This window comes from Dryobates pubescens, chromosome 15, assembly GCF_014839835.1.
Source record: "Dryobates pubescens isolate bDryPub1 chromosome 15, bDryPub1.pri, whole genome shotgun sequence".
In the NCBI taxonomy this organism is placed as follows: Eukaryota; Metazoa; Chordata; class Aves; order Piciformes; family Picidae; genus Dryobates; species Dryobates pubescens.
This window is the reverse complement of record NC_071626.1, coordinates 17223458-17248211: the sequence shown is the minus strand read 5'-3', so window position 1 is coordinate 17248211 and position 24754 is coordinate 17223458. Positions and strand designations below refer to the sequence as shown.

Here is a 24754-nt window from a genome sequence, read left to right as displayed (position 1 = left end):
CCCTCAACACTGTAGACTCTCTGTATGCCACAGAAGCATAAAACTCCTCAACAGCACAGGTGAAACATACTGAGCTGAGAATCTACCACCCTTATCCTCAATGCTAACTGGTGTCCTAGACAGTGACAATATCAAACTGAACTGTGATTTTTTATAATGGTAGCTCTCCTCCCAAGCATCTAAAATGCTGTGGTACTGTATTAGTAGACAATCCCCTAAGGCAACTAGCACCACTTCCCTTAAATTCTTTGACCCAGTAACCAAGTACAACTCTCATCCTTAATGGAGCTTAAATACTAAAAGTCAGATTTAGTACCAATGGACTTCTGCAACTCCAGGCTGTTTTACTATCACAGTAAGTCAGAGTTCAGTGAAGAGGTCCTGAAGTTTTCCTGAGTTACCACTTTGTCATGAACAGGAAGTAAATATATGCAGTGAAGAATGAACAAGGCTCACTGGTTGAGACACTTTTCCTGACAAGTCACCCAAAAAGCTTTAGAGTCAAGTAATTACCAGTAGATCACAAAAACTTTCTAGAGTACACCTTCTAGTGGGATACCTGGGAAACAAGGATTCAGCGTTTTAAGAACCAGTATTTCCACTTACAAAAGAAAATCCCCCTCTCTGTTTTGAACCAAGTCAGATAGTTTAAGGTATTTCCAGCTGAAACTTGAGTCCTTAACTCAGGAGCCTGAAGGGCTGTTAAAACAGGTCTACACACTCCTGTGCACACAAACCTGTCTTAGCATCCCCATTTTTCTGACAAATCATAGCAAAACCTACATCATTCTCAACCTCAGCAAGTCTGTAGCAATAAGCTTCTCTTTCTAGAGACAACTTTAGTAGATGGGTATTTTCCTCTACCCCAAAGCACGCGAAGATCAGTGTTTCCAACTCTACAAGCTTTTGTTTATTTAGGGAAGTGCCAGGGCATTAAAGTACTATACTACTACATGTAATCCTACCCAACTTTTCCCAGAATACCCCAGGGAAGCCATAAAACTGGGGCTAGAAATGGAAGTGCAACCAAGCCTTTTAATACTTCTTACATAAAGCAACACCTAAGTTGCTGCTCAGACTCCCTTTTCAAATTTAAAATAGGGCTGCAGAAGTGCAGTTGTGTTTCTGATAAATCACAATACTAAGGGAAAGCAATTAGCAGGTGAGTGTCTTACCTCCTGTGGCTGTATTTCAGACTTCATAAGGTCCATAATGGATTCTAGAGAAAGGATGTTAATTTGTTTCAACTGATCAAACGCACAGACAGACCAAACAGTAGCAAGTCTTTAATTCTATTTAAATGGCAGTACCTCTTGCTAGACCTGGTATTCTGAAAGCTCAGCTTGTTGTTCTCAACATGCTGTTTTTTAGACAAGTTTATTTTCCGATTTGGTTTCACAATTGCAGATTAGAGCTAAACAAAACATTTTGTGGCATCTGTAAGTTGGTTATTGTAATAGCTAACATTTCCTATACCAGACAATCCTCACATCTTAATCAAAAAGCAACAACATCCTATCACTCTGAATGGGATTTATTTCTATAATATTAGCCAGAACAGAGCTGCAAGACTCACAGGTTCCTTTTTAGTTACTGCATCACAAGTAAGCTATAGCACAGGATTACATTTAGCATCAAGCTATGCAAAGTCAATGCTCAGTTCAAGTTTATCCCAACATTATGATATAAAAATTGAACCCTGTAATATTCCACCTGGTTCTTTGACAGACTCTCCTTTTGACATGTGTCTTGTTCTCTCAGATTTTCTATTTGCTGCTTCTTCCAATTCTTTTGCTGGCACAGTGGTACGAGGAGTTGGAATACTTTCAAAGTAGCCAGAGTCTAGGAGTTTGGATAACAGGTCCTTCATGTGTTTATCTGAAGAGTAAAAATCCATGAAATTAAGATGAAAATTTGAAATTAAGGGATAGTCAGTTTACAGGTAAAGACTCCTTACTTCCACTGTTTAGATAAATTTCTCCAAATTCACACATCTGACTGGGTTGTAGCAATAAAATATTTTAGTGAAGTATTTGTTACAGTGCTTTATATGCTGCAGCCAAAAATATTTTTGCAATTCCACAGGTAGGTCTGCCACTTGTTTTTAAATGTACACAAGGTAAGCATTGAGCCACCAGGTCCCCCACATGCATAGAGTAATGCACATTGTGCAGACTGCAGTATAAATGACTAAACAAAGTCAGTATGTAACTGCCTTACAACGTTCTCTTACCAGTAATAGGATGGTGTCAGAAGGAAAACTTGGGAATCGCAAGAACAAGCAGAGGGAGAAAGCAAGAGAATGCTTCAGACTGAACTGTATCCTCCACAGTTTTGGAAGAGTCAAAGTTGACATGATTGATGCAACACTCAGCTGTGTGACTAAGCAGCACCACCCTGTCTCCTCTTTTGCACAAAAAGAGAGCAGCTTAGAGACTTAAGACCTTAGAAGTAGCAGTGATACTAGAAATTGTTTTGGAGTAGCTAGAGAGACAGCAGTCTTAAGAACAGGAAAAAATGTCAGTGAAAGACGACCCCTATCAGGTGACAACTACATCAACAAGAACAGTACCTAGAAATTAATGTGGATATAAAAAAATTGCCTTAATGCAACAAATGCTAATAGTATGTCATAACAGCTTTATCTCAACATTAGCTTGCATACCAAAGGAACCAAAATTGACACTAAGGGGACAGAGAAGACAAAAGAGCCATAGAAGTTGTTTAGATGATAGCAAAAAAGCCAGAAAAGTTTGGAGCCCAAGATAACTAAGCAACTATCAATTCATGTCAATATAGACAAGGCTAGCATTACCTGCCTGAAGCAATACAAGGTCAGCTTGCACTTTGTCCAGAATTACATGAGAAGAGTTAACACTTAGTTCTCAGTTTACCTTTCTGTGTGTTGAAACTAGGTAAGGTACTAGTGCTCTGGTCTAACAGTTTCATACACATTGTCAACGCCAAATGCACACAGCCATCACAAGATTGGAGTAAATGGGACAAGTAAGGTCTGTTTGCAATAGGAAAGACACTGCAACTCAAGTAAGGACAGTTACCTCACAAGCAAGTTCCAAATACAAAAAAAGTGTTTGTTAGTTTCAAAACCCCTGCTGGTAAATTAAGACACAGATACAAGAATATACAGTCCCAGATTTTAGTATGCTTGAAAAAGTAGGGCACTTGCACCAGGTCAAAGTGTACAATGCACATGATTAGAGGTCACAGCGAGCTCCATCAATGATAATCCCTCCTTAGTGTGGTATCCTGCACTGTAGTCAGACAGGTATGAGCCTGGAATTCCTACAAGAAGAATCTCCAAAGCTGTGGGACCTTCCGCCTAGGGCCAATGAGAGTGCAACACATCAGCATACTCCGCTAAGCATTTCATGACTGGGAGCAGTGTTCCAACCCTTATCCAATTTGCAAACAACTATCGACAAAGTTTCCCCCTGCTGATTCTGCAAGGTATTAATGTATTAGTTACTTTTTAAAAAGGCACCAGTAGAAGAGCAAGTATTTAGCTGGAAAAAGAAAACATGCTGGATTGCTATTGAGCTGCACTTAAACAGAACTTAGAACAAACAGCAGTTCATCCTTGGGCAACTGAGTTACACACGGCACTTAAAGTGCTTTATTTAGTAGCTTCTCATGTACATTCGATTTTAAGATGTTTAAACAGCATATAAAATTTAGATCTAAGTTATTTCCTTAGACACTCACATGTTGTTCCAACCACAGGTTTCTCACTTCCTTCTAGAAGGTCCCAGAAGTAGAGAGATGATTGTTCCATCTGGTCTTCAAAACTAAAAACAAATGACAGTTTCACCAGGTAAAATCATAGCCAAGATCAAGTGTTGCAGTATCACAATACCACTCCTCAAGACACTGATTAGTGTTTAGCCTTCCAAGTGACAGCTGTATACAAAGTGAGTCCTAAGCCTGTTAGCTGCTACTGAATGATTTATCTGTATCCATACATTAAATAATCTAGCAAATGTAACTTTTTGTTGACAGTTAAGACACATTAGCAAGCCTAGCACTATCCCACAAGTTGATACTTCAAGATGGACTTTGTGCCAAGCCAAGATTTCCAGACAGGAAACAATTGCTGTTTAATCACCTAATAGCTTTGTCTATTGGATGCATGTATGCAGGGGCAACCATCAATACTCCTGCCACTCTGCTTGTTATTGAGAAACTTTTGACATAGATTCACACTCTACTCCACATCCTCTAGACAACAGATTTTCAAGTCATCACAATATAGTATCCCAAAGGAAACATTATTCTCATTACACTTCTGCAAAAAGCGTAAGTTGCTTATTTCTCTAGGATGACTCTTGTTGTGTAGCTTTTAATAAGCAGATACTATTTAGAAGCTAATTTAAGAGCAAAGCTTAGGCAGGTTAGCATATGACACGTGATAAGAAGTTTTAGGAATTTTAGTCATGCTCCTTACAGTCCTCTGGAATAAAGAAATATCAGGATCATCATATGAATGGACAATTGAATAGTTCTACTCACTGCACTTTTTTCCACTTTATGAAGACTGAGACCTTAAGCAAGAAGCATACCACCACTGTCCCTGCTTACAACATTATTGGACTATATTGCCCCAAGCCCCACATGGACACACAGAATGGCAGGGCTTGTATGTAGTTCACACAACTGAGGCTGTAATTATTGTAAGCTCTCCTTAAATGCTCAGTGAGGTAGATCTGCCACATTCCCAGTCTCAGACTGAGAAGTGTATTGTGCAGAATTTCAGTTAGTATCCCAAAACATAGTATTTCAAGACATGACAGTTATCAAACACCAGACATCTACCATAATCAAAGGAGCATACCAATTAGCCAAAATTCCTGAACTTACCTCAAGTTCTCATTTCTCTCTGGACATGTCAGTTTTGCAAACTTTATGAGGTAGTCTAGTTCTTTAGAAGGCAAGTATATTGCACCATTCATACCACCTTTGAAATCTTTCTGAACATGCTCTTGAGTGAAGCTCTGCAGCACATACTGAACTTGAAGTATTGTACACAGTTTTTTCTTCTCTGCTTCAAGCTTCAATAGACTCTCTCTTCGCTGAGCCTTTTTCTGTGCTTTCAGCAGCTAAATACATGAATTCAACAGTTGAACAGTGGTTCACTTAAAAAGATTCTAAGGTAAAACATTACATTCTACTATTAATCATCCCACATTCAAACTACTGATTTTGGTAGTATAACAGAAGTTCTTAACTCTCTTCAGGTATCCAAGACCTTTCAAGCATCTCCTCTGGAAAAGCTACTGATTTACCTACTCATTTCCTACACATCCAGCTTTCAGTCAAACTGGATACTGATAGCTTCATTTGTGACATGCCTGTATAATGTTTAGATCCTGATCTTCCCTGCTAGTTGCCTTCTTACAGCATTCACAACTGAATATAAGGAATTGATAGCAGTAATACCAGCGCACAAATCCAAGTCTAGCCATCCTTTAACATTTATCACATGAAGTTAGCGATGCAGAAGTTGCCTCAAACTTCTAGTGAAACAACTGCCTCTTCACTTGTGAATATCCCAGTTTAAATGATACAGTAGAATGCTGCTGTTCTGTTGGCATAAGACTAAAGCACTCATTAAACAAGTCAGAGAACATACACAACCATCACACATTTGAGGAGGTTTTTCATCATGTACTAATAGATTTAAGTAGAAGCTAGCTAAGTAAATGTAGATTTTAAAATGCCTCAGTATGAAGTTTCTTTGCAAGGTCTATGAAAACTTAGGTTTCTAGAAGGCACTGTAAAGGATGTAAGGTTGTTGTCATGGCTCTTTCTGTTCCAGCAATGGGTGTTGGCTATAGAATCCATACCAGTAGAGCCAAGATAAAAACTAAGCAAGTTAGCCTTTAACTATAGCATAAATTGAAGCATAAACATGAACTTGTAGAAGTGAATGCTAGATTACCAAAATCATCCACAGAAAAGTACATTGGCTCACATTTCTGATTTTCTGAACAGCTACACAGAGGAAATGAAGATGAAGCAATCTAAATTTTGATATTCAGTTCCTATATGCAACCTGCAATAACTGATGCAGCAAAGCAGCAACACTGCTGAAAATGCTCTTAAATATCTTAAATGCTCACAGTGTTGAGAGATTTACTGTACTACCTGGAATTGATACATATGAGAGAAAAGCTTCTCTACCAAAATTATTTGGGTTTCAGTCAACACTGAGGCAAGCCATTTTACTAGTCTTTAACTTTAACCTCTCTGTAAGAGGCACAAATAATGCTAGAGCAGTGACTAATCATATTTAACATCCACAGTACTACCATGGATCAGATGTTTTCATAAGGATACTATTTGTTTGAGCCAAGAGACCAGTGTCTCCAATACTTGCTTACACAAAAATGTTTGTAGTCCTTTAAGCAATGAATAAAGGCCTAAATAAAGCACTAAATCTGTGACTTGTTGTAATTAGGGACAACAACAGCACAGTAAGTGGAGAACTCCACAGGCTTCAGTCAAATTTTGGGAGCTTCACTTCTCACTGAAGCCAAAATGATTTAACCCCAGCACTCTACCTCATTGGAAGCTCCAAAACATTGTTTGAACAGAATCTTAGCATGTCATTCAGAACAAAGGCTATACTGAATCAAGACCAGATTGCTTCAAGCTTTGTGCAGTCAGGTCTTGAACAGATCCAGGGATAGATTTTACTACTTGTCTAGCCTGCTCTAGTGTTCAATTATCCCCATATTGACCATTTCCCTCCTAGCTAGCTGGAACTGACTATTTTAATTTACTATCATTCCTTCTACCACATCTCGGCAAAAAGCCTGACTCCATCCTTTAAGCAGTATCTTTGGCATTTGAAGGCTATTATTTCATCTCCTGCCAGGCCTTCACTTTGCCAGGCCCAATAAGCCCAGGCTCTCCTCACAGGTCTCATTTTCTAGGCCCCATGCATTCAGAGGTCCACTACTGGACTCACTCAAGTTAATGTACAGCCTTTGTGTAGGGAGTGACCAGAAACAGACATCTGGATAGTAAGTAGTAAATAATCAGCTCTTAGTCTTCCAGTCCTCAGTCTAAGTCTAGCCTTCACTACTCCAGGAGTACACTCAATTTACTTTGCCTGATACCCACAAGGACCTGCATGCCCTTTCCAGTAGAGCAGCTTCCCTACTACATTGCAGCTGTGCAGGTGATGAGTCCACCTCAAGTACAGGCCACCAGAAAGATAGTTAACCATTTCAAACAAGTAAACTGGAGGAATCTCAAGCACAGCTGAGTTCCAAGGACTCAGTGTACTTAAGCATGAGTGCTCATGGCGGTAAACAGTGAATAACAATTTGGAGGTCAGTGGTACACAATTGTCAACACTTCCTCTGCTCTACTCAACTCCAGTTTAAAGCAAATTATCCCCTAAGTTCTAAGATAGAAACTTCCTAGTATTCTGCATATTGGCATGTAAGTGCAGTCATTAGAAAGGTCAGAAGGTAACCACAGAGTATTTTATACTTACATCTTGGCTAAGTCCTGAAAAAGTCTTCTGAAGCTCCTTGGCAAATTCCAAGTTGTGTACTACTTCTTCATACTTCTCTACTGCCTCCTACAAAGATAAAGTATTTTTCATGCTTAAAACTAATGGTGGCACCTCAATCCCCTTGTACTTAAATTCTCACTCAGAACTAGTTGTTCAGTGCATACTTCTGTGCAACTAACTTGTAAAAAGTACTGTCTCTAACTGGTACTTTACTTTTAGTCATAAGTATCATTCATCCATGACTGTGTGAGATACAGTACAAAGCCAGTTCACACCACTGCACAGACATCCTACAAGTCTGTATTAGACTTTCTAAGCAACAATTTTCACAATACTTGGTATACTGATGGTTGAAAAAGGAAAGCCTGAATACCAGTTATTTAACTTTTTTCTTGTGTTGCCATAGGTCTCAGCAGAGATAAACATCTATGTAAAATTAGACACTGACATGAAAGCCTGGAATACAGGAGACAGAAGTTCAGCATAGATCTTTTACCTTCATGCTTAGTTGAAAGGCTTTACAAATAATTTGTACAAACTTCAGAAAGAATATTATAGAAGATAAATCATACTTTCAGAAAGTCTTTAAAACCCAGTTTCCACCACAAAGCAGTGTTCCTGTATTCACTAATGGCTTTCACCAATATCATACTAGCCAGTCTCCATAAAGACCAAGTAGATTAATTGCATTTTAATATACCCTATTTTTAATGAGTTATTCCTCACTAAGGAGCCAGTTAATTTTTATAGCTCCTTGACAGCCCTGAAGAGGTAGACAAATGCTGTAACTGAGACATGCTACCCTTATCCTTGTACAATAAGGCATTCATGGGAAGTAACAAGTTAAGTTTAACTTTGGTTGTTCACATGTGCTTTATACTTAGTTTGATTTATGCTCAGGACATTATGCCCTAAAGTTTTTAGAATGAGCCTGGCAGTCTGATATAAAGCTCTTCCAAAGTAGTGTTAGAGTTGATAAGCGTTTCATTAGTCCGGGGACAAAAGTTTAATCTACCGTCCAAATAAGATCTAGGACATGTGCAAATTTCACATGTTCCTAGGTAACTGGAAAGCAAGTTACATATTTGTTCAGTTGCTTGTATTAACTTAATTTCAGTGCACTAGGCCTTAAACACCACAAAACTGTGTAACTTGCTTCAAAGCACTCATCTGATAGTTAGCTGCACTAACAATATATCAAGCAACTTTTAAGGATTAATTAGAAGTCATTCTCTCAAGTGCTAAGCAAACTTGCTAAGACCCTAATGCCCACACATTTGAGGAAGACTCACAATTTAACACCAATGACTTACTAGACAGATTGCAGGAATTGTGCTTTTAACATTCCAAATCCCAGAGTAAAACTCCCTAACTGAAAACATCAAGAACAGTTAACCACTGCTGTGCTGACAAGCTGTAACTCAGCCTGCAGGAAACCAATAATTACTAATTAGCAACAAGCTGGAGGGACAGTACTGAGGACAGCATTCAGCTTGCAGAACAGTACAAGATTGCCAGCAAGATATTTTAGGTTGCTGGAAGCTCCTCATTTTTAAACATGTTTCCTACAGTACAGCTCACACAGCAGCTCTGGCAGCCATGCACCATAATTACAGTTTAATCCAAATTCCTTGCAAGACAAGTTCATCAGCAGATGTGCACTTCTTCCTCTCTGAGAGAGTGGAAAAAAATATAGATGACATTACATCAGAATTACAGTGCATTATAAGCAGTTATGTTTCCTTAGGCAAGTGTTTAAACCATCAAGCTCTGCTCTAGCTCCAGTCACCAGGTCCCAGTACTTGTGTATACATGGGCAATTTGCATCTGAAAGGTACAAATGCATATTTTTGCACCTTAACCACCAAAACTGGGGGCTTGACTAGATTGGTTAAAATACTGAATCGGTACTTGCTTCTACACTAGTCAATACCACTGCAAGACAGAATCTAATTTCCCACTTTAGATGCCTGACATATCCCAGAAACTAAGCTAAAAATACTAATACCTCAAGTTAAGCTCAGCTGGGAATACTGAAAGCCAGTAACCAAGTGAATTGCCATGTTCCAAAGTTAGTGCTGCTGGATGCATTTGCAAGAAAAACATCTACAAAATCCCTCACCTCTAACTCCCCACCACATTTTACTTACACCTAACAACTTTTCACACCCTCTAGTGCTGTCATCCTCTAAACACTCAGATTTAATTTGCTTCTGCACTTGAGACAGTAAAAGGCAGATTTTGTAGTTCTGAATGATCAGTCACTCTAATAAGTCTACGCTGCTTTTAAGTAGCAAGTTATTTACCCTTCCATTTATGTCAAATTGTCACTAACAAATTATTCAGAATAAGGACATAGTATTTGTGTTCCCATACTGCTGCACTGTGACAAAACTAACAGTCAATTAAGTATTTTTCCAAGTGATTTATTAGCACAATCAGCACTACCACTGAAGCATCAGTGCCCTTTGCAACAAAATTCTTTACCATGTAGGAAGTACACTTTGAAAGTGTGAAGGGCAGTTGTAAACAGCAATGTCTCCCCTGAGCCTCCTCTTCTCCAGCTCTCTCAGCCTCTCCTCATGGGGCTTGTGCTCAAGACCTCTCCCCATCCTTGGTACCCTTCTCTGGACACATTCAAGTGTCTCAATGTCCTTCTTAAATTAAGGGGCCCAGAACTGGACACAGGACTCAAGGTGTGGCCTAACCAGTGATAAGTACAAGAGCAGAATGACTTCCCTGTTCCTGCTGGCCACACTATTCCTCATACAGGCCAGGATGCCATTGGCCTTCCTGGCCACCTGGGCACACTGCTGGCTTGTGCTCAGCCTACTGTCAACCAGTACTCCCAGGTCCCTTTCTGCCTGGCTGCTCTCCAGCTACTCTGTCCCCAGCCTGTAGCCCTGCTTGGGCTACTTGTGATCAAAGTGCAGTACCCAGCACTTGGACTTGAACAACATCATGTTGGACTCCACCCATCTGTCCAGCCTGCCAAGGTCCCTCTGCAGAGCTCTTCTACCCTCTAACAGATCAACACCTGCCCCCAACTTGGTATCATCTTCAAACTTACTAATGATGGACTTAATCCCCTTATCCAGATCATCAATAACGATATTAAAGAGGACTAGGCCCAGCACTGATCCCTGGGGGACACCACTAGTGACTGGCTGCCAGCTGGACGTGGCACCATTCACCACCACTCTCCAGGCTCAGCCCTCCAGCCAGTTCTTAACCCAGCACAGAGTGTTGCTGTCCAAGCCACGAGCTCACAGCTCAGCCAGGAGTTTGCTGTGGGGGACGGTGTCAAAGGCTTTGCTGAAGTCCAGGTAGACTACATTCACAGCCTTCCCCATACCCACCAGGCAGGTCACCTGATTGTAGAAGGAGATCAGGTTGGTGAGGCACGACCTGCCCTTCCTAAATCCATGTTGGCTAGGCCTGATCCCTTGGCTGTCCTGCAGGTGCGCTGTGATTGCCCCCAAGATGATCTGCTCCATAATCTTTCCTGGCACTGAAGTCAGGCTGACAGCCCTGTAGTTTCCAGGTTCCTCCACCTGGCCCTTGTTGTGGATGAGCATCACATTGGCCAGTTTCCAGTCACCTGGGACCTCTCTGGTGAGCCAGGACCGGGGGTAAATGATGGAGAGAGGTTTGGCCAGCTCATCTGCCAGCTCTCTCAGTACCCTAGGATGGATCCCATCTGGTCCCATGGACTTGTGAGTATCCAAGTGGCTCAGCAAGTCCTGAACTAATTCCTCATGGATTTCAGGGGGATTATACTGCTCCCTGACCCCATCTATCAGTTCAGGAGGCCAGTTATCCTGAAGTCCTCCTGCCTTACTGTTCAAAATGGAGGCAAAGAAACTATTTAGTACCTCAGCCTTTTCCTCATTTTTAGTTACAATGTTCCTATTCAAGTCCAATAAACAGTGGAGGTTCTTCTTGCCCTCTTTTTAGCATTAATATATTTATAAAAATGCTTTTTACTGTCTTTCACAGAAGTGGCCAGCTTAAGTTCTAACTGGGCTTCTGCCTCTCTATTTTTTCCTCCTACATGATCTAACAACATCCTTAAACGTATCTCAAGTTGCCTCCCCACCTTTCCAAAGGTGATACAGCCTCTTTTTTTCCTTAACTCCTTCAAGAGCTGCTTGCCTAACAAGGCCAGTTGCCTTCCCTGCTGGCTCATCTTTCAGCACATGGGCACAGCCTGTTCCTGTACCTTCAAGAGCTCCTGTTTGAAGTAGGTCCAACCATCCTGGACCCCTTTGTTCTTAAGGGCTGCTACCCAAGGTACTCTTCAAATTAGTTGCTTAAATAAGCTGAAGATACCTTCTTACATTAAGGTAGCCTTCATATCCCATGCAAGTTAGATCAACATCAGCTGTCAGTTTAACAGCTACTTATAAGCAACAGCACTACACAGCCAACAGGCAATTTGAATATCTACTAATGAAGTCTTGGTTTGGGTCCTAACACTGCAATGACATACAGATAAGTAGCAAACAAATAACCCATCAAGAAATGAAGATGCAGGAGCACTGAAGATGCAAATCTACAGAGCGAAAACAAACAAGGGCCTTTCATTACTTCAGTACATATGAAGACTAAGGGAGAAAAAGCTTGTGGGCTCACCGTTCCATTTAATTATCAATAATCTGTCCATTTGGCTTTGTGAAAAGTGCCATTGCAAGGCTTCATGCATGACTTCAGCAAAAACTACACCACTGAGGTGTAGCAACTATCCCTTCTGACATGTTTGAAGCTTTTGAGGCTATCTATGCCTCTATGCCTGCATAAAGGAAACTTACCAGCTGGTCTTGATTAAGGGCTTCTCCCTTCTTCAGGCGATCTTTGTAGTCTTCCAGTTTGAGCTGCAGAAAAATCCAAAGTAATTTTTTTAATGTTGATTTCTGTCTAATGTGGGGTATTGAGTACAAGTGAAGTAACATTCTTTCTGTATAGAACAGGAATTTTACTACTCCTCATTTTCAGAGGAAAATGAAAATCCAAAGTTTTGCTATGTCTTTGATTTGGCGATCTCAGAGCTACTTACTTCCCTCTTGTATTTTGACCTTTTTAGTTTGTACTCTTTACCTTTATTTAAGGAATATTAATGCATTGACCTTACATCTTTAAGAAGCTCCAAAGAAATACAGCATTCTTATTGTATATTAGGCTTTTCAAACTTTTAAAGGCCAATGCTGGAATTTGGCTATCTTATCCCTGAATAGTCTTGCTCTAATTTTCCAGAGCACATCTTTCAAAATCTGGCTTCAGTTGTGTCATCAAGATTTTATAGTACTATTTTCCTAAGGACATTAGTCTACTTCCTTGGGAAGAAAGTTTCATAATACATTGAAACAGTCTTTACACTATACAAAACAATTATATATTACAAGCTTCTTTATACACCCAGGGAAAACAAAGGGACATGGATTTGAATACTATTGTATTTGGGTATCTTCCCACATAGGATTTTAATGACACAGTACCTATAGGACCCGAGGCCTAGGAATACTTTTTACTCATTTCAATCTCACTTTTATTAGCTGGTGATGTTATATTGTCACTCATGTGAAAATCAAAGACACTTAAGAAAAAGCCCAACAATAAGCTTCCTTGGACAGAATTAAACTATAACACAAAGCTGGTTAATCACACACTGAAAACATACTTGTCCGATATTATTCGAAATTACAGCATGATGCATGACATGAGACAGCAGTAATACTGCATCTCCTCCAGGAGGATCAAGTCTCCTAGCCACATGGCCAGAAGCCTGATGTACTCCCTCTCCTCACCTGAAGACATAACACAGCTTTTCAGATATTTAGAGAAGCATCCTTTACTTATACAATGGCTTTACCCAGAATCCTGAGCCAGGTATCAAAAGCAACAGCACAATTAGTTCTTTTACCTTACAGAAAATAACATTTTTTTTAATTAAAATTCATACACAGCCTTCAGTCACCTGCCAATCAACTGAAGCCTTAGAATGCAAAACCCTGATTAGCTAGAGCCACAATTTTTAAGATGGATCATCTCACTTCTTACTGAGACTGTTCTGTCCCCCCATCTAGAAAAGCCTAGTTCAAAGCAAGATAACATGCTCTGGAGACTGTATAAAACCTTTCTAACGAATAACATTTGTCTATATTTAAAATAGGGAAGTCAGAAATGCATGCAAAGTGAAGAACAATACACATTTAATATAATTTGATATTTCCATGAGTCAGAGAACCCTGTTCTAATTTCCAATTTCACATGCATTTCTACATCCCTAATAATAGAGGCACATAATCAATAGAATATGAAGATTTCTGCAAGACTATAAAGCCATCTCCAAGTCAGCACCAGCTTAGTTCTGAACTGATTCAGTCTATTAGAGAAGCATCCTCAGTTTTGAGTAACATTCAATTGCTTTTGCTAACTATTGGTCATGTACTGCAAAGCCAGTAACTGAGAGCAGGCTTCTAGTTAGCTGCATTCCTTGTTCTCTGAAACATGCTCACAGTGTCAAAATCAAGTATCTCATATCAGAACAGTACTACACAGAGATTATAAATTATAGCAAAAACAACAAACATGAGCAAATTCACATTTAGGTCCTTTCACTGGTTATTTAAAAAAAACCACCTTCTTAACTACTCTCTATATGCACACACAACCTTATCCCAACTAAAACAGGCACAGAGTTTCACAATCAGCAGCTTTATAATATGCAATAAAAACAAAAAAAAAGTTACCTTCTTTTTCTCAATATTCCTGATCTTGTGTTTGAGGCAGATAAGCCCATTATCAATGTAAGTCTCATATGCCTGAGAAGGAGAGGCAGCTGAGTTCAGTGCAGACTGCAGGGGGGTGGAAGGAGGCTGGATCTCCCCAGTCGGGTTCACCTGCTGCTTGGTCGCCTTCATGCTCTTATCCTCCCCTTCTTCTGACAGGCCTGAAGGTGATGATGGGCAACAGAAAGGGGCTTGGGAAAGCTGCACCATTGAAATAGATGGAGCTGCAAAGAAACTCCTTTTATTTAGCTCTCTCACCCTCCCCTCCTTTTTTTTTTTAAAGTTGCATCTTCTCTTATCACACATTCAGAACACGTAGCCACAACAACATTGAGCCTCGGTAAGAATTTATCAGTCTTTTGCTCTTCTCCCTGCCTTTTCAGAATATCTATAGCAGGAATTTCAAAGCAAGGCAAGTTTTGTATTGTTCAAGTTTCACCACTCATCCAGACAGCAGAAATCCTTTACATAGGCAGATTTAGAACAGGGGATGATTCCAGAAGCCCAATATAGTGTCCACATAAGACCAGGCAGGTTTCCTGCACACATCACCCACAAGGGAAAAAAAAACTGCAAGCAAGCAATTGCAAATCATGCCACCAGCCTCGCATCCAGGATGCGGCCTGAATGAAGATGCAGAAGTGGCATGCCTGAAGGTATAGGCCCTCTTCCTCTCAGCTCCATTAAATCGGTTTTACCCTTTCATGACCTTTGCAGCAAGCCAGCCAAGAATTTAAACGAACAATACTTCAACTGAAAAAAGTGATGACAGGAAAAAATAATGCTTTATAAAGCAAGTAGCACACTCAGTTACAACAGCATCATTCTCCATGAGGAGGTTTCTGCCTGCACCCATCCAAAAGATGTGCCTGTGCCATGGCAAGACACTGGCTTTGACAGACTTTAACCTTGAAGAGAGGCTTTCTCTAAGCACTGCTCCACCACCCTCATCTTCCAACTACTTACTCAAACCTGCTCCTGGAAAGCAATGACACTGTATTTCTGCCCCCGTGCCTGCCAGGGAAGCCTGCGGCATATGACCCCAGGCAGGTACCTGCGGCCCACGGCGAGGGAGGAGAAGGGTCGATGAGGAGAAATCCCGCATTTCACCGGGACGCCCTCTCAGCCTCTGCCGCGGTCCCCACCAGCGGGCAGGGAGGTGCCTCTGCACCCCACCGCGCCGGCTCTGAGGCTCGCTGGGAGGCGAACCCAGGGTCAGCCCTCCATCGCGTTCTTTCTAGGGACGGCGAGAAAGCACCTCCTAGGGAGAGCACGGCCGCCGCCACCCCCAGAGCACGATAGAGAAGAAGGGATGAGAGAGAGCAGCAGAAGATTCCCTCCTGCCGGCATCGCCGTCTCGGGTATTCACCTCCTCCTCCTCCGCCTGTTCGCCTTGCTACTGCGGCAGCGGCCGCGCTGCACAGGACGACGGCTGCTGTTCCCACCGCCTCACTCACCTCGGTGCCCACACACGCTCAAACCCACCCTGCAGCCCGCCCCCTGCCTCATATAGAGGCGGCGGGACGGGGCGGGGCGAGCCCGCGCGGAGGCCACAGCCTGCCTCCCAATGGCCGGCGCTGCTTCACCTGCCCGCCTTCCTTCCCGCCCCACCTCATGTGACGGCGCGCGGGTGGCGGCGTCAGTCAGCCGGGGCGGGGCGCGGCGCGGCGCGGCGCGGCGCTTACTGGGGTTTGCTCGTGGGTCACTGGCTTTAGGGCCTGAAGGGTCAAGCTACCTGGCAGCACCTGGTGTGCCTCCTGAGACTTGCGTGGGCAGGACGCCCAAGTGGCGACCCTCGCAGGAAGTGGGGAACGTGGCGTCCTGAGAGAGTACACCAGCCACCTGCGTCGTAAAGAAGGGGTGTGTGGCCTGAGGCCACCCCATGCATTGGTTTGTCTCTTAAGAAGAGGCTCACAGAGCCCAGCTGCATCGGCAGAAGGGTTCTTTTGAGGCAGTACATAGCCTCCTGAAGAGACTTAGAGTTTCTGTAATAAAAGATGTCTGTGTCTTCTCTAAATGAAAGCAAATTGCTTAATAACTAGTAAAGCCCTTAAGTCTGTTGATCATGCACGACAAAGTAATCACAAATTTTTGTTAACTTCTAATAATGGCATTAGCACTGTGTAAGATACCAAAGGTTAGAAGAACAGAGAAAACGGACCTTCCAAAGCCCAGAAGGTCTTCCAAGCCGAAGTTGTATTTTCTGTGTTTCACTTACTGTGGCCATTACCTCAAAAAGCAATAAATGATACAGCAAGTTTGGAGAGATTCTGAAAGTTATGAAAATAGAAGCATTTCGAAAGAGACAAAAATGAGTCAGTAAGGAAGGACTGCAAAAAGGTTTTACAGAACACAAAAGATGCTTCTGTAGCACACAGGATGGATAAGAGAACTGTAGAAGAAGGAAGGACTGATAGAAAAGAAAGAATGCATTTAAAAATAAAACCTAAACAATAGGAAGAATACCCAGAGTACCACAGAATCAGATTTGGCCTTATGGAACCACCTGTAGCATCCATAATCTTTATTTTTCTTAAAGCCCTCACTCCTAAAATGAGGTCACGCTATGGGGCAAATTTTCATGACTGAGAAGAAAGGCCAATGAATAAAAAATGGCTTGTGTCTATAGGATAAGCACCATAGAAAAGTCCTTCTAGTACATTTCTGTTCTTTGTGTGGTTTTGGTCGAAGCTAGTGGGCTAAGTCCTTTCAAAGTAATTATAAAATGAATGATCAATTTATGCATATATTAATAAGTCATTATTAATGAGGAGACACCTGGGGCTATTCTATAAATTAGAATTGCAGTTCATAACTACTTTCAAGTGCACTTTCACAATGAAGAAATTGTATGAAGGAGGAAAAAATTGAAAGGAAGATTCATACAAACCCAATCCATATTTAAAATCAAAGGCTATTTGAACTTCATTTCAAAACAAATACAGAACAACTGCTTGAGATTGATGCTGAATACGTTTACAGTATATGAGTGGTCTCTTGACTACATTAAAGAGCACTATTAATGTGGCAAGGCACGTCCAAGTTAGGAAATGCCAGGATTTAAGTTCAGCCTATGTTAATTACTTTCGTGCCATTGTGCAGATCTATTGTGAGATCAACTCTGAGTAGATGTTCATAGGTTATCAGAGTCTTACCACACACTGATCATATAGATGCTCAGCATTTCCAGTCTGGGGATCTGTGCCTTTGACTCCAGGATCAGAATGTGATTGCACACTGAAGAAAAACACACTGGGTTCCACTGATTCTGCTTTCTCTCCTCCTATTTAGACTGCCCTGATTTTTTCCCAGTCCCATCATTTTATGCCACTCCTTTTTCTTGCATTCCTATTTTCACTCTTGAACCCTAGGTTCAGTCTTTGCCCTGGTCTGCATGTTTTCCAAATCACAGGCTCCTCTGAGAAGGAGTACCTACTTTGTACGCAATTTTAACCTTTTGCTCAACCACTTCCACACCTGATTCTTCACCCAGCCTACCATAACCCGTCCTAATTCCAGCATCAGCTTGCCTCCCTCCAGCTAGAGTGAGCCAGCCCCCAGACAATTGTGGTGAAGACTGAAGCTAGATTCCCACTTTCATTCCCTGCCATCCCTTTCATTATTGTATTGTGAAAGAAATGGATGCGTAGAATAAGATTGGATGTTTGTTTACTTTAGGAGAGAAAAACATACAGCAAATGTGTTGCAAAGATTATACAGTGATGGACTAGAGAAGTCTGTGTCTGTGATGGAACATCTCTCAGAAAGGAAAGCTGAGGATTTCTGGCACTGACAAAGGATGAATACATAAGATCTCACAAAGAGGGATATTAGTCAGAGTTACACCCAATTTATTGGAAGAACCTAGAATATTTTAGGAGTAGGTTGCTGGAAGGCCATGCTATGCTGCAAGGAGTTTTTTCACATATATATACCTTGTGGCTACTTGTTAGCTGTTCAGAACTCAAAGCTGAGGAGTCTGATGAAAGGTTACTTCATGCAGTGTCATTGCCTTACACAAGCTGCGGCACACCACAGTGATTTCTAACTTCTGCGAGTGCAGAAAATGCAATCTGCTGTGAGGGCCATCCTCATCTTCAGGACGGGAATCACACATCCACATTTTCTGTTTCTCCTACTGAGCACATGGGCTCATTGGAATGGGCTACCCAGGGAGGTGGTGGAGTCACCATCACTGGAGGTATTTAGGAAGAGACTGGATGGGATGCTTGGTGCCATGGTTTAGTTGATTAGATAGTGTTGGATGATAGGTTGGACTCGATGATCTCAAAGGTCTCTTCCAACCTGGTTAATTCTATTCTATTCACATGGGCAAGAAGATGCTTAACTCACATGCAGAAGGCATAAAAGGAAGGAAAATAATATATGGGACAGATGAGCAGTCTGAGTGATAGACTGTTGGGGAAACCTTGCATATCTGATGTTAAAATATTAGCATGCTTATAAAATTAGGCACTGGAAGGTTAGAAAATAGTAGAAGGAAAAGTTTTTAAAATTATGTAAAATAGCAGGTTGAACTGACTAGATGCCTTCTCAGCCTTCCAAACAGTCTGCCCCTCTGAATATCCAGAGGAAGAACAAATTGCTGTTCCTTTGCATTGCAGTCATTAGAAGCATTTGCTTTGATGTGTGAGTGAGTCGGGACAGGGGGGCTCGTAACATCTGATAGATGGAGAAGAACTGGGAGTATTTCTGAGTGAGGCATTTGATGTGATTACGGTGTTGCCAGTCCAGCAAAGTGTGGGGTTAAGTGCACAAGAAATTAATTGACTCAAATTTAATTTCAAACACCTTTTTTGGGGGGTGAATCTTTAATTTCTTTACGTTTTGTTAAAGTATACTGTTTAGCTAGTAAGTGGTTTGTTTGGGTCACATTAATCATTTCAGCAAATATTCTAAGTGCAGCATTCAGAGAGAGCTCAGGTAATTTTATCCTGCACCTTTTATGGAAATTTTGTGTTTGTCTGGAAGTTTCCCACCAGGGGAAAGAACGCTTGTGGTGACAGGTAGTAAGCATCCTGATGATGGAGGGAAGCTAAACTAATTTTTTTCATCATCTGTTGATTTGTTTCCTTTTCTATTCATCCTACAAATATTCCATTGTCCTTAGGGTGTAACACCTGTGTCCAAAATTTTTTAATGGGTGCTTCTTCTTTCTAATAGCCTCAGGCTACCTGCTTCCCTTCTTCATCAGACAATTACACAATATGAAGTGTGTAGCATGCAGCTGAAGTGTTGCAAGGGAAAGGATGTCTTGAACTCATTACTTGGAGGGATATGTAACAATGAGCTATTTGTGATGCTGCTGGAATAACATATGAAAAAAATTAAGTGGGACTGACTTTGCCATTTTGCATGTGATAATAGAGAGTTTAAAAGCAATGTCTTACAACATTATGAAGTTGATTGAAATTATTATACATTGATTTTCTAACTCATACATTCATAAAAGAGATGTGACCGCGATTTCTAAATAGATAATAGAGAACAGTGAACTAACACACATGCTTTAAAACTGATTTGTTGCATAGTCATGAGGCTTGTTACTCGCACATTCAGTTTCCTGTGAATACTTTTAGCCCAGTGAATGATTATTAAATGAACGTACTGAAAACCAATTGTTTTTTGTTTTACTTCTATTGCTACCTAGATACACAGGCAGGTTTGTTGACCATCAGTTTTCAATTAACTTGAAACTTTAAATGAATGTACAGCTTACAACAGATGACAGCACAACAGTCCTAAAACCAGAAATCTCATTTGCCTTTGTCTTGAGTTGCTCATAATAACCAGTGTATTTGAAAGGGCTATGGATGAAAGTATGCAGTACTGGTCAGCTAATATCCACAAGTAATTTGTAAATTGGTATGTTTGTTTTGCTGGTTTAGTTTTCCTTAATCTAAAAATCCCCCAAACTTTTAGAAAACCTGAAAAAAAATAATGTTCCAAGTGGTCCAGAATATCTCAAGTACCAGATAACCCTTTACCATTTCATCTCACACTGCTGCCAATAGCCCTCACTGACAACCTATTGTAAGCTTGATTCTAAGACATTTCCATAAATATTTTAAAGGTCTGTGCTAGCCAGTCTAAGTCTGCAGATACTTAGAAAAGGGTATGTGGCCTGTTCCATTCCCAAAATGATTAAACACAGAGGCTATGATGTCTTTCCAGATTCAAGTCCTAAATTTGGTAGCTTTAGAGTCACTTGTAACAAGCAAAACACTGAAAGAGAGGGAGCAGAAATGACAGTACAGTGTCGGTCAGTCCTGCAATTACCAAGCCAGAACTGGTATAGGACATTTTGCATGTGCTGCTATCACTGAATTCCCCCACCTTCTCCCTCAGTAACCTCACCTCTGGCAGATAAACCATGACAAGCAGCCTTTTACAAGCTTGTAATGACCTAGTCAGTAACATCTCAATTTGTCTGTTCACCAACAAATGCACCTAAGCCCTGACACAACTGTAAAAGTCAAAATACATAGTTAGAGTGTGCAACCCACTGAGTACCTGCTTTCTATGTTTGCATGGATGCTGTTAATGGAAGTGCTTAACATAAACTGAAATAACTTGCTCTCATAACACAGCAAGAATGCCCTTTCAGTGTGAAATATAATTGTTACAATTTTTCTGCATTTTTATATGCATTATCCTAGCCCTTGAATAACTTATGCTCTCTGACATGGATGCAATCAAGGACAAAGAAAATAATGAGGAAAGAGAAGGGAAAGAGTTTGAAGTTGGAGGGGCTGCCTTAAAGTTAGCAAGGGCCCTGTGCACATAGATGTACAACTTATGCTATTGCTGCAATGCAGCAATGGGGCCTACACACATAAATACGGATTGACTATCTGTAAATTTTACATGTGCATTTGCAGTCACTTTAAAGGCCATTTGTCTTGTCAGTACAGGGCATCATGATCTGAGTGCAAACAGAAACCAGACTGTTAGTCTTTCTTAACTTTTCAGATAGCTGCTCATCTTCAATGATTACAAAAAGAGAGAAAAAAGTGAAACAGAAGGATGCAGTTTTCACTTTGTTCCAGTTTAGACAAGAGCAAAGGTGACAGCATAATTTTTGAACTCTCTTCTCACTAGGTTTGGTCAATAACTTGGCAGTAACTGACCAAACCACTCTGAACAAGGACACAGACAAGAATTTACACACTTTAAAATTCCATCTACGTTCTCATTGCAGAATAGAGATCTGGAAGGGACATTCACAGTCATGGAATAGGTTCCCCTGCAGCCACAGGCAGCCAGAAAGCATAATCCCTTATGTAAACACTGCCCTTTTATTTTGGCCCAATCCTGGGTATATAATCTCCAAGTTACAGAATTAAGAGAAATCTGCCTTATGGTTCACAGCTTGCAGACATCAGTGTTTTTAATGGAATTCGAGCAATGTAAGAAACAATAAAAAGTAATGTGAGAGACTTGACTCCTGAGATTTTTGTATTGGGAAGTCAAATCTGATCTAGATCCATATTAGATTGACAGAATCATCTTCAAACTCTGTGGCAGAAATTTCACTCCACAATTCCTCTCTTGCCCCTAAAAGCCAGTAGAAGTCTGAATTTCACTTTCCTGAGAGGATATTAAATCATTCCTACTTAGTTTAAGTTTCTTTTCTGTTTTTCCTGGAGGTTAAAATAAGTTTGGGGAAACTGCACAGGTCACTGCAGATGGAGACTTTGCTCAAGGGAGGATATGTATACCTGCACTGTTATGTCAGTGAATCTCTGCATGGCTACTCCACAGCCCCACACTGTCACTGCAGCCATCTGCAGCTCACAAGCTTCCCATCTAAAGCCTCGGAGCCGAACATTGTGTTGCACAGAGCACTATTCACATAAGCACAAACAATAGCTGAGGGTTAGCTTGTATAAACGATGAGGGGCAATGCAAAGGGGATGGGCCCTTCACTCACCCACCTTCAAAACAGGGGAAAGTGCCTGCCTAGCCTACAGATGAGGTGAACTTCCTGCTTCCCATCTGCTGCCAGAGGCCTTCCAGAAGCAAGACAGACAACCCTACACTGTTGCAGAAGGCATGGAAGAGGTATTGGTCCCTGGTTAGCTCCCTTTCAGGCAGAAGATGAGCCCTTAGATCATCACTTAGAGACAAATCACATGGGTCAAATTCTGCCAGATCAGGCAGAGTCATCAGGTAGCAATCACCTCCTAGGTGTCAGAAGGTGAAAGAGTCATGAGATGCAGAATTGCCAATCACTGAGGCATCATGCAGTTTCACAGTTTAAATACTTGGGAACAGACCTGGCAGCAGGGAAGCACATCTAGCATCTTTAGCCCAGCTTCTAAGAAAATTGCCCACACGTGTACAAGCTTGTGGCAGTGCTGGGTCTGTGGCCTGTTTGTCTGTGGGGGGTGGCCAAGTGGAGCACTGCTGTCAGTGCCACCACATACTGAGAAAAACAGCACCAGAGGCCAGTATTACTACATAGAGCATAGCTACAGATCTCACATCATGAGATGAAGCTCCAATAGCAATGAAGAAAGACAGACATGACCATCAACCACTGAAATTCATTCCCTGCCAAATGATCCTACTAGCAGTAATTCCTCTGCACCTCTTATAGATTCAAATAACTTCTAGTGGGTCAGATCTTCCACTGGTGCTACCTGCCTTAGATGAGACAATGACACTCATTTACTCCAACTGATAAGCAAGCCCATACAACTATATTTTAAGTCTGTGTCATATTCGATGGCTAGCTAGCTGACTGACATTTACTAGCATGTATGCCATCTGGGAGGAGTGCAGCCCCTGTGGTGCTTCCATCTCTGCACTCTCCAAGCATCAGAGAAAAGTGTATTAAACTGCATTCTGCTTCAAGATGATACTGTTTTGAGATTTTCTGCAATAATCGTTTTGTAGCAATAAACAACCTACCCCTGAGAATAATAAGGGTGCTTCGTATCACTCTCTCAGTGTAATGTTCCTCAAGCTCAACACACAGGTAACATACACCCTAAATTCTGTAAACCAGCCAAGAACAGCTGAAATTTCAGGTACCTCCATAGAGCTAGACCTCCAGAGTCCTTCTCTTTTTTTCATCACATGATAGTTAACTTCTAGTACTAAAACCTGGCTGATTTTGTCTATCAAGTTGAAATAAACCCATAATTTAAAAAGCATTCATGCTGATGACCAGGGTTCGAAAACAGAAGGAGAATTTCGATCCACACAAGAGGGAATCCTTGCGCCTAGCAGGGCTAGAATGGCACAGGGAATGGTGCTTTCAGAGCTTCAGCTATTTTGCTCTTCTTGGTTCTTAAGTGGTCATTTAGAAGACAACAAGCAATACCCAAGCTAAAATCTGTCAAGTCTGGAATTTTACTCTCCCTGTCTTAGCGGAGAAACTTAGCACTTCGTCCTTCTGGAAGTCATTATAAACAGCTCCATTTCTGTGCAAAACACTAACCCCCTCACCTTAAAAAGTGTTTTAAAGCCTGTCTCATTATGCCTCAAGGTGCCCTCTCAAAGTGGCAAGTAATGCTGGGAAAGTGGTGGGGAGGTAAAATGGGATGAGCCCACCACACAGAATAGGTAATGTTATCCAGATAAAATAGGCGGCCAATTCCTTCCCTGCCACACAAGCTTTTCGCAATCTTTTCAACAGACTGGAAACACTGCTCCTTTCCTTACCCCCTTGTCACGTTCTAATTCTTAAACTGTGCGAAAAGACACAGGCAACACCAGGCCAGCTGGAGCATGCTTGAAAAGGCATGGTGGCTCTTTGACATGCTTACTGCTACTCCAAACACCTGCACATCAGTCAGAGTATACAACACTGAGCCTGACTGAACAGTCTGCATCTCTTGGTGTCCAAAATCACATTAGCTAAGATCAACCTTGATCTGTGCTGAGTGCTATCTAGGTTCATGATGCTTTCTGCTCCCTCTTCACCTGTTGAGAGCCTTGAAGCCACGATGATGGTCACAATTAAACTCACATTAGAAACATTGACCAACCATCATTAAAACAGAATATAAAGAAACATAATTAAACTAGAGCCTGAACTGTTACTTTATTTTGTTGATGGCAGGTAAAATCTCTGAGGCAACAAAGATGCAACTCCCATAGCCTTGAAGCTGCTGTCAGAGATTCTTAATAGCCACCACAGGTGTTATGTGTAACACCAGCAATATTACCCCCAGCCAAAGCAGAGCCTTTCCTGTGCCAGACTGGTATTCTTGCTTTCACAAGTGCTCTGAAACTCCCTATGGCTCTCATGTTGTCTCTTCTTTGGCTTCTGGCCCAGCTTTGGCCCGCTCTGGCCTCTTCAGAGACAGGCCCCACCACATTCACCACTCCCTGCCATGTCCCTTTGGTTTAAGCATGCTAAGTGCTATTCCTCACAAGCAGACGATTACTT

At 41.4% G+C, this 24754-nt stretch overlaps 1 protein-coding gene across 1 annotated transcript in view; it reads right to left on the bottom strand.

The window, feature by feature from the left end:
* The window catches only part of CAPRIN2 (caprin family member 2), a 31792-nt gene extending 17261 nt beyond the window's left edge, over positions 1-14531 (bottom strand). Inside the window, exons 1-7 of the mRNA XM_054167910.1 lie at positions 14293-14531; positions 12355-12417; positions 7523-7609; positions 4876-5114; positions 3724-3806; positions 1714-1878; positions 1176-1219 (exon numbers count right to left, since the gene is read on the bottom strand). Of these exons, the coding sequence (XP_054023885.1) occupies positions 1176-1219; positions 1714-1878; positions 3724-3806; positions 4876-5114; positions 7523-7609; positions 12355-12417; positions 14293-14463 (852 nt within the window). The 5' untranslated portion in view covers positions 14464-14531. The remainder of the gene's footprint in view (positions 1-1175; positions 1220-1713; positions 1879-3723; positions 3807-4875; positions 5115-7522; positions 7610-12354; positions 12418-14292) is intronic.
* Between the last annotated feature and the right edge of the window lie 10223 nt (positions 14532-24754).